This window comes from Lissotriton vulgaris, chromosome 10 (genome assembly GCF_964263255.1).
Source record: "Lissotriton vulgaris chromosome 10, aLisVul1.2, whole genome shotgun sequence".
Taxonomy (NCBI): Eukaryota; Metazoa; Chordata; class Amphibia; order Caudata; family Salamandridae; genus Lissotriton; species Lissotriton vulgaris.
Genome location: NC_141698.1, coordinates 771772907 through 771784933, shown reverse-complemented (window position 1 = coordinate 771784933; position 12027 = coordinate 771772907). Strand labels below are relative to the sequence as shown.

Genomic DNA, 12027 nt, shown 5'->3' with positions numbered 1-12027 from the left:
GGAAAGGGTTTTGAAGCTTTGCCTTCGAAAGAGTCTTTTTGCAGAACCTGCTGTGTGGTAAGTTAGTGAGTTGCAATAGCTTTGTCTGTACGTGAAAATATCGCTTGAAATAACTTAGGAAGTTTATCACTGGCACTTGCAGCTGGAATCCGCAAGTCACGAGTTCGAATTCCAGTAAGTCTTCCCACGTTGGACTTAGTCTTCCAATGAAATGGGTAAAAGTATCACATTAACTGCAACACTTACAATATGCAGAACCTTTACTAAGGGATAAATAGTAGCAAACTATAATTGTTCTTAACAAACCGATCTGACCAAAATGTCTCTTCCTACCAAAAACTGATGTATTTTTTCAAATTTAGATTTAAGCAATAAAACCTAGATATTGAAAACTATGGAATGATTGGGCAAATTGTTTTCCAAAGAAATCGGTGTTTTTTTCTGGAATAAATCCTAACGCTGGGCTCCATTTTCCAAGAGATGCATGCTGAGCCACAACCATCCGCATGTACCCCCGCCCCCACACACGCCCTCCCCGAGAACGTCCTCGTGACCGTGCTCCGTACACCTTGTGCCTGTTGTGTGTAATGTCCTTCCCCTCCCCCGTGTAGCTTTCAACAATGTATTTTATCAAATCTTTCATTGACAGGAAAAGCGGAATGAAGGAAGTCGGCCTCTCCTCCACCAGCTGTCCAACGAAAGTCGGCTGTCCATCGCCGAGTCTGTCAACGAGTTTTTTGATGCGCAGGAAGTGCTGCTGTCTGCAAGCTCCTCAGAAAACGAGGTCAGAGGTCCCTTTCAGAACTAATTTTACACTGCTTTGTCCTTCCGCTTTCTTTACATCTTGAGTCAAAGTGATCGCTTTTACCAGAAGAAAAAGCGTTTGAGAGAACTATGTGAAGACACTGTCAGAAAATGCATGACTTTAAAAGACCCCAAATATATGTAATATGTGTTTTTAAGTTTTAGTCATATATTAGCGTACAAGCGAATGATACACGCGAGGATCTAACTACCAGAGGCGCAAGCCAAATTGACTGTGGGCTAACGAAAATCTAAGGAAATTTTTATTTTTTTATTTTGGTAATTCTTCCTGCAGATGGAAGTGTGGAGAGGCAGGAGCTCTAAGAAGGGGTGAAATAACGGCAAAGCCTCATTAACATGCAAATGGTATTTTAAATACCTGTGAAGTACTGGGGTGCAGCCGTGTGCCCTGGAAGCTGTCTCAGCCCTGGCTGCCACACACAAGGGTGGGTCTTAAGCCCTTTGAGCCCAATGGGCGTTGCACGCCTGTTAACTACATGGTATTGACTATAGACCATAACTACTCACAAACTTTTTCTCAGGGGCCAAATTTACAGCATGGTTTGTGGCCGAGTGCCGCACCCGTGGGGGCGGGGTCAGTGGGGGAAGGGGCGAGGCTAGAGCAGAAAAAAACTGTGACCATGAGGTTGAACACAGGCCCCTGCAGCAGACGCCTTTTTCCACTGAGCCACCAGACCCGGCATACACATCTTTCTCGCTCTCTCTCTCGGTCTCTGTCTTTCTCTCTCTGTCTCTGTCTCTGTCTCTCTCTGTCTCTGTCTCTCTCTCTCTCTCTCTCTCTCTCTCTCTCTCTCTCTCTCTCTCTCTCTCTCTCTCTCTCTCTCTCTCTCTCTCTCTCTCTGTCGTCCTCCCCCTCTCTCTGTCTCCCTACCTCTCTCTGTCTCCCTCCCTCTCTCTCTCCCTGTCTGTCTACCTCCCTGTCTCCCTCTCTCTCTGTCTCCCTCCCTGTCTGTCTCCCCCCCTCTCTGTCTCCCCCCCTCTCTGTCTCCCCCCCTCTCTGTCTCCCCCCCTCTCTGTCTCCCTCCCCTCTCTGTCTCCCTCCCTCTCTGTCTCCCTCCCTCTCTGTCTCCCTCCCTCTCCGTCCCCGTCTCTCTCTCTCCCCCCTCCCTCCGTCTCCCTCTCTGTGTCTGTCTCAGTCTCTGCCTCTGTCTGTTCCTGCCTCTATCTGTCTGTCTGGCCCTGTCTGTCCCTTCCCTCTGTCTCCCTCTCCGTCTCTCTCTCGCTGCCTCTGTCTGCCCCTCTCTCTCCCTCCCCCTCCCTCTCCCTCCCTCCCTCCGTCTCCCTCCCTCCCTCCCTCCCTCTGTCTCCCTCCCTCCCTCTGTCTCCCTCCCTCCCTCTGTCTCCCTCCCTCCCTCTGTCTCCCTCCCTCCCTCTGTCTCCCTCCCTCCCTCTGTCTCCCTCCCTCCCTCTGTCTCCCTCCCTCTGTCTCCCTCCCTCTGTCTCCCTCCCTCTGTCTCCCTCCCTCTGTCTCCCTCCCTCTGTCTCCCTCCCTCTTGTCTCCCTCTCTCCCTCTTGTCTCCCTCTCTCCCTCTTGTCTCCCTCTCTCCCTCTTGTCTCCCTCTCTCCCTCTGTCTCCCTCTGTCTCCCTCCCTCCCTCTGTCTCCCTCCCTCCCTCTGTCTCCCTCCCTCCCTCCCTCTGTCTGTCTCCCTCCCTCTGTCTCCCTCCCTCTTGTCTCCCTCTCTCCCTCTTGTCTCCCTCTCTCCCTCTTGTCTCCCTCTCTCCCTCTTGTCTCCCTCTCTCCCTCTTGTCTCCCTCTCTCCCTCTTGTCTCCCTCTCTCCCTCTGTCTCCCTCTCTCCCTCTGTCTCCCTCTGTCTCCCTCCCTCCCTCCCACTGTCTCCCTCCCTCCCACTGTCTCCCTCCCTCTCTGTTTCCCTCCCTCTTGTCTCCCTCCCTCTGTCTCCCTCCCTCTCTGTTTCCCTCTGTCTCCCTCCCTCTTGTCTCCCTCCCTCTTGTCTCCCTCCCTCTTGTCTCCCTCCCTCTTGTCTCCCTCCCTCTTGTCTCCCTCCCTCTTGTCTCCCTCCCTCTTGTCTCCCTCTCTGTCTCCCTCTCTGTCTCTCCCTCTCTGTCTCTCCCTCTCTGTCTCTCCCTCTCTGTCTCTCCCTCTCTGTCTCTCCCTCTCTGGGTCTCCCTCTCTGGGTATCCCTTTCTGGGTCTCCCTCTCTGTGTCTCCCTCTCTGTGTCTCCCTCTCTGTGTCTCCCTCTCGGTGTCTCCCTCTCGGTGTCTCCCTCTCTGTGTCTCCCTCTCTGTGTCTCCCTCTATCTGTCTCACTCTATCTGTCTCCCTCTATCTGTCTCCCTCTATCTGTCTCCCTCTATCTGTCTCCCTCTATCTGTCTCCATCTATCTGTCTCCATCTATCTGTCTCCATCTATCTGTCTGTCCCTGTCTCTGCCTGTCCTTCTCGCTGCCTGTCCCTCTCGCTGCCTGTCCCTCTCGCTGCCTGTCCCTCTCGCTGCCTGTCCCTCTCGCTGCCTGTCCCTGTCTCCCTCTCCCTCTCTCCCCATCCCTCCCCCTCCCTCCCCCTCTCTCCCCATCCCTCCCCCTCCCTCCCCCTCCCTCCCCCTCCCTCCCTCTGTCTCCCCCTGTCTCCCTCTGTCTCCCCCTGTCTCCCCCTGTCTCCCCCTGTCTCCCTCTGTCTCCCCCTGTCTCCCCCTGTCTCCCCCTGTCTCCCTCCCTCTGTCGCCCTCCCTCTGTCGCCCTCCCTCTGTCGCCCTCCCTCTGTCGCCCTCCCTCTGTCGCCCTCCCTCTGTCGCCCTCCCTCTGTCGCCCTCCCTCTGTCGCCCTCTGTCACCTCACCCCAGCTTCTTGGGCACACACACAGCCTCACCCGAGTACTTCACAGCTCTTTAAAAGACCATTTACTTGTTAATGAGGCTTTGTTGTGAATCACCCGTCCCCCATAGAGCAGAGTGTCTCGGAGTCCGCGCTGCTGCGGCGGTGTTTGCTGACACTCTTTAAAAAAGAAAATTTAAACACCGGTACAATGCCTGCAAGGTCCGTGGGCCTCCAAGGAAGGCTTGCCAGCCGCTGGCTGCCCGTGGGCCGTACTATGAGTACCCGTGCTACAGACCATAAATGTTAACATAGGTGCAGATGTCAAATTTATTTGTGTGGGACTGTAATCCTATATTTTAAGAGGTAAAATAGCCAATACTTACTGGTTAATTGCTGAGAACATGGCTTACATATTTTCATGTTCACAACTGTAATAAGGCAATGCAATATGGTACAATAATGTGCAAGTTAACAGCAGCGGCTGTAGTACAGAATGCCTTATACATGTTATGTTTGTTGGTTTAAAAGGTGTCACGATAAAATACATCTTAGACTAAATGTTCTTTGTTTTGACTCCACTATTGACACACTCATGTTTTACTAAGATGTGAGGGTCCCACCTCATTAGCTTTAGCTAAAGCCATAGTTAATAATATCAAGGTGCTAGAAATTGGGTTTCTGGTTGGCTAAGGCATGCATCCAAGGCAGGCAGAACCCGCCACTCGAGTCACATACACACCAAAATAACCTGTGCTCACCCTCTGGTAGCTTGGCACAGAGCAGGCAAGCTTATCTACAGAGGCAATGTGTAAAACGTTTGTGCAACACACTTACTGAGTAACACAATGAATACACCACAAAAAAGACTCCCCACAGGGTTATATAAAAATAGATTACTGTATTAGGCATAAGACCAAAAACCTAAAAAAATCATTTTTATACTTTGCAAGGAATGCAGAGTTTTTAGAAACAATCACATAAATTGCAGGGAATTTATACATGATTGCATTAGTAAGAAAACATAGGGCATAGGAGCACCTGTGCTTCTCTTAGACGGTTGACGGTAAGTCCTGTGAGCTGCAGTTGCATTTGGCAGTTCAAGCTTTTGTCGTGGCTCTATGCTGCACCTGCAGTCCCCCTCCACACTGCTTCAAAGAAGAACAATGGTCCCAAGCTTTTAGTCTCGAGCCCTTCATGGCTGCTCAGACTCGCAACATGTGCAGAAGAAGAATCCCCACAAAGCTGCATGCGAAAGTGGGCAAGACGACTGCACTGGCACAGGAAGTGCCTTCCACACAACAGTACCTTTCTCTGAGTGAGATGAGCCTGCTGACGCTAGAGAGAGCTTCTGGCATGGCCTACAGAAGCAGTGTCCTCTCCTCACCACTGTGGATCTTGAGCACTCTCCATCGCATCTTTCGCGCTGCAGGGGTCTTGTTGGGGGATGGGTTTCCCTCAGGGCAGCGATGATGTTGCATGCAGGGAGATGGTGGCTGGGAATGGCACCTGTCTCCAAACTGTTGCTCATCACGCTTCCCTTGCTGGAGGGGCTACACTGGGAGGGGGGTTTCCCTTGGCGCTGCTGTGACGCAGCTCCTATTGTCACGGGGACCAGGTGAGGCCACGACCACAGAGCTTCCCTAAGGTGCTCATCCAAGCACAGCTTGTGGAAACATGGGCCGCTTTTTGTGAAATAAGATGCACTTGACACGCACTGGTCCTTGGAGTTTACAGCTTGCTCAACAAGCGCTGGGCTTCACAGGATGCGAATCGCTCAACAGGCGTTGGTGAGACACTAGTGCCCTGCACATGCTGATCCTGGTAAACTGGCGGAAATAGGGAGCGTTCAACACACGCTGGTTGTGGAATACAAAGCAAGGTGCAATCCATCATGGCTCCCAGTTAGTACACCTTTCTACTGGACTCACGATTGACAGAGTCCTATGGCAGTGGTGTGTAGGAAAGATCTTTAATGGCCCGAGATTCAAAACAGAGGGTAAGACAACAAGCTCTTGGAGAGCAGTTGGGGCACAAGCAGGTAGCAGGCAGCAGGCCAGTTCATTTAGATAGTTACAAAGTGGCAGTCCCTTCTTCAGCCCAGCAATCAGCAGGCAGCAGGCCAACACAACAAAGCAGCAAATTGGAATGGTGGTTTCTCCTCGCAGCACAGTAGTCCTACTGGCAGTTGCAGATGTAGAGCCATGCAGTTTCTAAAGATAGGGGGTCAAACCCCCAATACCTATACTCAAAAATGCCTTTGATGTAGGGGGTGACTTCAAAGGAACCATCAGAAGTGCACAAAGATCCCTTTCAGCCCAGCCCTGGCTCCAAACTATCAGTAGGGAGTAAATCAGCTCTTTGTGTAACGGCAGAACACAACCTATTCAGATGTTAGTATGAAGCACCTCTCCCTACCCAGGAAGACCATCAGTATGTAGATGAATGCAGATGTATCCCCTGCCACACCCAGCCCTACCAGTGTTGTGACTGTCTGGAGAGAATGCACAAAGTGTAGCTGTCACCCAGATGGGTATTGGAGACACGCTGCAAAGCACAAAGAGTTTTAAGCACAGAGACTCACTTTCTAAAAGTGGCATTTTTAAAATAGTAATGTGAAATTCAACTTCACCAGTAAGCAGTTGCGACCGCCACAATAAAGAGGTGGTTGGGCGGGTGGAGGGAGTGCCGGAGGGGGAGCGCTCCGGGGTTGGTGGGTGGGGGGGGTTATAATAAAATAATTTATTGTAAAAACGTACCTGGAGCTGCCTCCTGCGTTGCGCTCGGTCTCCTCCTTCCTGGATCCACCAAGCACTGGCGCCATGTCACGGACTCCCTGCAATCCCTTCACTGCTCTCATGTGAGAGCTGTGCGGGATCGGTCTGAGTAGTCAGGAAAGACTCCCTGCTCTGACCAGGGAGTCTGTGGGGTTTCTCCAGCCCGGCTGCTCAATGCAGCTGGGCTGGAGAAAACCTAAGTGCGCATGTGTGTTTTGGTCGGCCTCAGACAGCCAGCCAAAACACATATGCCCACTTAGCAACTGGAGTGCACGTTGCACTCCTTCTCCCAATGCCCCGCCCCCCCATCACAAGCTGGCTCAGAGGCGCAAAATTAAAAATAAAACTAAGACATCGTTTTGTTTTTCATTTACTGGCTCCGAGCCAGGCAGTAGGGCGAAGCTCCTACGCCATTGTGGAGGAGCCGCCATTGCCATTAAGTAGGATTTATCACTACCATTTTAAACATACCAAACATGGCTACGCCGCTCCTTTCTAATCAAGAATTACAACTGAAAAGTATATAAGGGAATTCCCAATGCTAACCTATGAGAGGAGTAGGCTTCACAGCAGAGAAAAACGAAATGTGCTGCCTGTCACTACCAGGACATGGAAGACCTAAAGGTACAGGTCTTCCATTTTACTTACACAGCACCCTGCCCATAGGGCTACCTGGGGCTTACCAAAGGGTAACCTATATGTAATACAACAGGAGTTTAAGGATTGGTATGTAGTTTTGAATACCAAGTTGAAGTTGCAGTAAACTGCACCCACAGGCTCTACAGTGGTAGGCCTGAGATCAATCAATCAATCAAAGCATTTATATAGTGCACTACTTACCCGGAGGGTCTCAAGGCGCTAGGGGAAGAGGGGTCCGCTACTGCTCGAACAGCCAGGTCTTGAGCTGCTTCCTGAAGGCAAGGTGGTCCTGGGTCAGGCGGAGGTGGGTCGGGAGGGAGTTCCAAGTCTTGGCGGCCAGGTAGGAGAAGGACCTTCCTCCGGTGGTGGCTCTTCGGATGCGGGGGACGGCGGCGAGGGCGTGGCCGGTCGATTGAAGCTGGCGTGTGGGAGCATAGAAGTTGAGGCGGCTGTTGAGGTATCCTGGGCCTTGGTTGTGTAGGGCTTTGTGTGCGTGGGTTAGGAGATGGAAGGTGATTCTCTTGTTGACCGGGAGCCAGTGCAGATCTCTCAGGTGTCCGGAGATGTGGCTGCGACGGGGGATGTCCAGGATGAGTCATGCTGAGGCGTTCTGAATCCGCTGGAGTCTCTTCTGGAGTTTGGCGGTGGTTCCGGCGTAGAGGGAGTTGCCGTAGTCCAGACGGCTGGTGACGAGGGCCTGGCCTGGGTGACCGTCTTCCTGGTATCGGTGGGGATCCACCGGAAGATCTTACGTAGCATGCGCAGGATGTTTAAGCACGACGAGGAGACGGCGTTGACTTGTCTGGTCATGGAGAGGGAGGAGTCCAGGATGAAGCCTAGGTTGCGTGCGTGGTCTGTTGGTTTGGGTGCGCTGCCCAGGGCGGGGGGGCCACCAGGTGTCGTCCCAGGCAGAGGGTGAAGATCCCAGGATGAGGACTTCCGTCTTGTCCGAGTTCAGTTTCAGGCGGCTGTTCGTCATCCTACGTCTGTCATCCCTTCGTGTAGGTTGGCTCTGGCGGTGGCTGGGTCGTTGGTGAGGGAGAGGATCAGCTGGGTGTCGTCAGCGTAGGAGATGATGTTGAGGTTGTGTTGGTGTGCGATGGCTGCGAGGGGGCTCATGTAGACGTTGAAGAGGGTTGGGCTGAGCGAGGAGCCTTGAGGAACGCCGCAGATGACTTCGGTGGCTTCTGATCTGAACGGGGGAAGGCGGACTTTCTGTGTCCTTCCGGTGAGGAAGGAGGTGATCCACTCCAGTGCCTTCTCCTGGATTCCGACGTTGCTGAGGCGCCGCACTAGGGTACGGTGGCAGACAGTGTCGAAGGCCGCGGAGAGGTCTAGGAGGATGAGGGCCGCTGTTTCTCCATTTGTCGAGCAGGGCTCGGATGTCATCGGTGGCTGCGATCAGGGCGGTCTCGGTGCTGTGGTTGGCCCGGAAGCCAGACTGCGAGAGGTCGAGGGATCCGTTCGTCTCGAGGCAGGCGGCCAGCTGCTTGTTGACGGTCTTCTTGATGACTTTTGCAGGAAACGGGAGCAGCGAGATGGGTCGGTAGTTCTTGAGGTCGGTGGGGTCGGCTGATGGCTTCTTTAGTAGAGTGCTGAGTTCGGCGTGCTTCCAGCTCTCCGGGAAGGTAGCGGTTTCGAAGGAGGTGTTGATGATGTCCCGCAGGTGGGGTGCGATGACTGCGTCGGCCTTGTTGAAGACGTGGTGAGGGCAGGGGTCGGTCTGAGATCCGGAGTGGATGGAGTTCATCGTGCGGATGGTGTCTTCGGTGCTGATCGGGGTCCAGGCGCGGAGGGTGGTGGTGGGGGCGGTGGTTCAGTTGTGGCGTGCGTCGTTTGAGTGCTGAAGCTGTTGTGTATGTCCGCGATCTTGTTGTGGAAGTAGGAAGCGAGGGAGTTGCAGAGGTCTTGCGAAGGGGTGATGTCGTTGTTTCCGGTGTTGGGGTTGGAGAGCTCTTTAACGATGTTGAAGAGTTCCTTGCTGTTGTGTGCGTTGTTGTCCAGTCGTTCCTTGAATGCAGTTTTCTTGGTGGCGTGGATCAGTTGGTGGTGTTTTCGGGTGGCGAGCTTGAGGGCAGTCATGTTGTTCGGTGTTGGGTCTCTGCGCCAGGCTTTCTCGAGTGCTCGGCATTTCTTCTTGGAGCTCTTGAGTTCGTCGGTGAACCATGGGGCTTTCTTGCTGCCGGGTCTGCTAGACGGGGTCTTCAGGGGGGCGAGGTCGTCTGCGCAGTTGCTGATCCACTTCGCGAGGTTGGTTGCCGCCTGGCTTGGGTTCGTTGCGCTGGTGGGAGGGTTCATGCTTAGGGAAGTCGCGAGCTGGACGGCTGTGATCTTGTTCCAGCTTCTGCCTGCAACCTGTTGCTGGTGGTGGTGGATCGTGGTCCTTCTGAAGCTGAAGTGGACGCAGCTGTGGTCCGTCCAGTGGAGTCCGGTGGCGTGGCTGACGGTGATGTCCTTGCTGGATGAGAACACAGGGTCGAGTGTGCGGCCGGCGTAGTGGGTGGGGGTGGTCACCAGCTGCTTGAGACCGAGGTTGGCGAGGTTGTCCAGCAGGGTGGTGGTGTTGCTGTCGTTGTTGTTCTCCAGGTGGAAGTTGAGGTCCCCGAGGAGGATGTAGTCAGCGGAGAGGAGGGAGTGCGGGCTGATGAAGTCGGCGATGTCTTAGCTGAATTGTGTGCGTGCTCCCGGGGGTCTGTAGATGAGGGTGCCTTTGAGGGTTGTCTTGGGGTTGATGTGGATCTGGAAGTGCAGGTGTTCGGCGGGTACGAGGGTGTCGTCGGTGTTGTTCGTGATGTGGATGGTGTTCCTGTGGATGATGGCGATGCCTCCTCCTGTCTGGTTGACGCGGTCCCACCGGATGATCTTGTAGCCGTCCGCGATGGCGATGTCGGGCGCTGAGGAGGCGTTCATCCAGGTTTCCGTGAGGAAGGCGACGTTTGGGGCTGTGGTGTCGATCAGGTTCCAGAGCTCGACGGCGTGTCTGTGGATGGAGCGGGTGTTGAGCAGGATGCACTTGACGTGGTTGCTGCTGGTGCTCGGCTTGGTCGGTGCTGGTGTAGTGCAGGTCCGGGTGCAGGTGAACTTGCAGGAGTGGCAGCAGAAGGGTCCGTGGGTGCGTCTCGGGGTGGCTCGATAGCATCCCGGGATTCGACCGGCGTTGAGTGCGTAGAGTTCGGTGGCGTCGTAGGTCCGGCGGGTGGGTTGGTGTCTGCGGGAGCCAGGAGTCCTGGCACTGGGCACGGTCCAGGCGCGGACGGGCGCAGACGGGCTTACCTTTGGCGCACCTTCGGCGCTCAGTCAGCGCTCCCGCTGCGCGCGTCCGCTGCGCGGCCGCTCTGGGGCGTCATAAGCAGGGGGACATGAGGGCAGGTCAGCTGGGTTGGCCGGAGCGGGCGGCCAATGGGCTGGTGGTGGGCGGGGCCGCAGGGGGTCAGCGGCGGGAAAAAACTGGCGGCCGGGCGGCTCAGCTGTGGTTGGGTCGCTCGGGTGCAGGGAGGGCAGCGGCGGCAGGAGCAGGTAGGCGGGAGTCCTCAGCAGTCCTCAGCAGGATCGTCCGGTAGCGGCGGGAGCAAGGGGGTGACCCGGCCTACTGAAAGGCGCAGTGGTCACTCCTGAGCACATCCGGCGATCCCCTTAAGTAGGGGGACGCGAGGGCGGGTCAGCTGGGTTGGCGGGAGCGGGGCGGCCAATGGGCTGGTGGTGGGCGGGGCCGCAGGGGGTCAGCGGCGGAAAAAAACTGGCGGCCGGGCGGCTCAGCTTTGGCTGGGTCGCTCGGGTGCCGGGAGGGCAGCGGCGGCAGGAGCAGGTGGGCGGGAGTCCTCAGCAGTCCTCAGCAGGATCGTCCGGTAGCGGCGGGAGCAAGGGGGTGACCCGGCCTACTGAAAGGCGCAGTGGTCCCGGAGTGGAGATGGGTTTGAAAGGCTACCTCTGTGGGTAGCACAATCCGTGCTGCAGGCTCACTAGTCGCATCTAATTTACCGGCCCTGGGTATATGGTATACCACTTTACTAGGGACTTACACATGTAAATCAATATGCCAAACAGGTATAAACCAATCATATCATGTTTAGAGGAGAGAGCACATACACTTAAGCACTGGTTAGCAGTGGGAAAGTACCCAGAGTCCTAAAGCCAACAAAAAGAGGGTCAGAATAAAAGGGAAGGAGGAAGGCAAAAGGTTTGGGGATAACCCTGCAGAGGGAGCTAGGTCCAGCACAAGGTAAGACTGGTTTCTATTGGAAGGGATATCTAACATTGTAGGCTTGCAATTCTGCTAACCAGGATAATTTAATTTCATCCATTGGGCATGGAAAACTGAAAGGTTAATAACAGCAACAGATGTTCTATGATAAGGGATATATGGTTGTCAGAGTGCAAAAGGTAGTTGTAATCATAAGGAGGCAGGGTTGGTTACTTTTGTAATGTCCAGGGCATCAAAACACCTCAAATGTAATGACCTTCAGATGCCATGAATACAACTCCTCTGTTCCATCAGGTACGGAGGTACTCACCAGGTACAATTACACCAAGGCTTGAAGTACATGACCTCATTTGTAACCCTGCTGGGGGCATATCGGTTTACTAGAATGCCATTTGGCCTGACCTTAGCCGCAGCTTGTTTTCAAAGAATAATAAAAATAGTGCTGTAAGGAAAATCTAACATCTTATTCTTCCAGTATGACATTCTCATTTATGGTAAGGATGGGGGTGAGCTTGAGGGAGTTTTAAGAAACATATTGAGGAGATTGGCAGACAAGGGCTTCGCAGTGAAGAAGCAGAAGTGTAGAATTAGTGTCCCATACCTGGGCCATGTTCTCTTGGGGGAGGGCATCCAACCTAAACTGGAGTTAGTGGACAGTATTGTGAATGCTTCCCCCCCCCCCTACTGGCAAATAATAGGTGAGGTCATTTTTGGGACTCACTGAGTTACTCTAAGTTCATAAAGGGCTTTGTGAGTGTGATGGCGTCAATCAGAACTCTTCTGAAAAATGGGGCTCTTTTGCTTAGTCAGA

At 53.9% G+C, this 12027-nt stretch overlaps 1 protein-coding gene across 1 annotated transcript in view; it reads left to right on the top strand.

Moving 5' to 3' along the window:
- OSBPL3 (oxysterol binding protein like 3) overlaps nt 1–12027 on the top strand; it is a 909495-nt gene that overhangs the window by 629355 nt on the left and 268113 nt on the right. The window contains exon 14 of the mRNA XM_086941688.1: nt 650–784. Within this exon, the coding sequence (XP_086797814.1) occupies nt 650–784 (135 nt within the window). The remainder of the gene's footprint in view (nt 1–649; nt 785–12027) is intronic.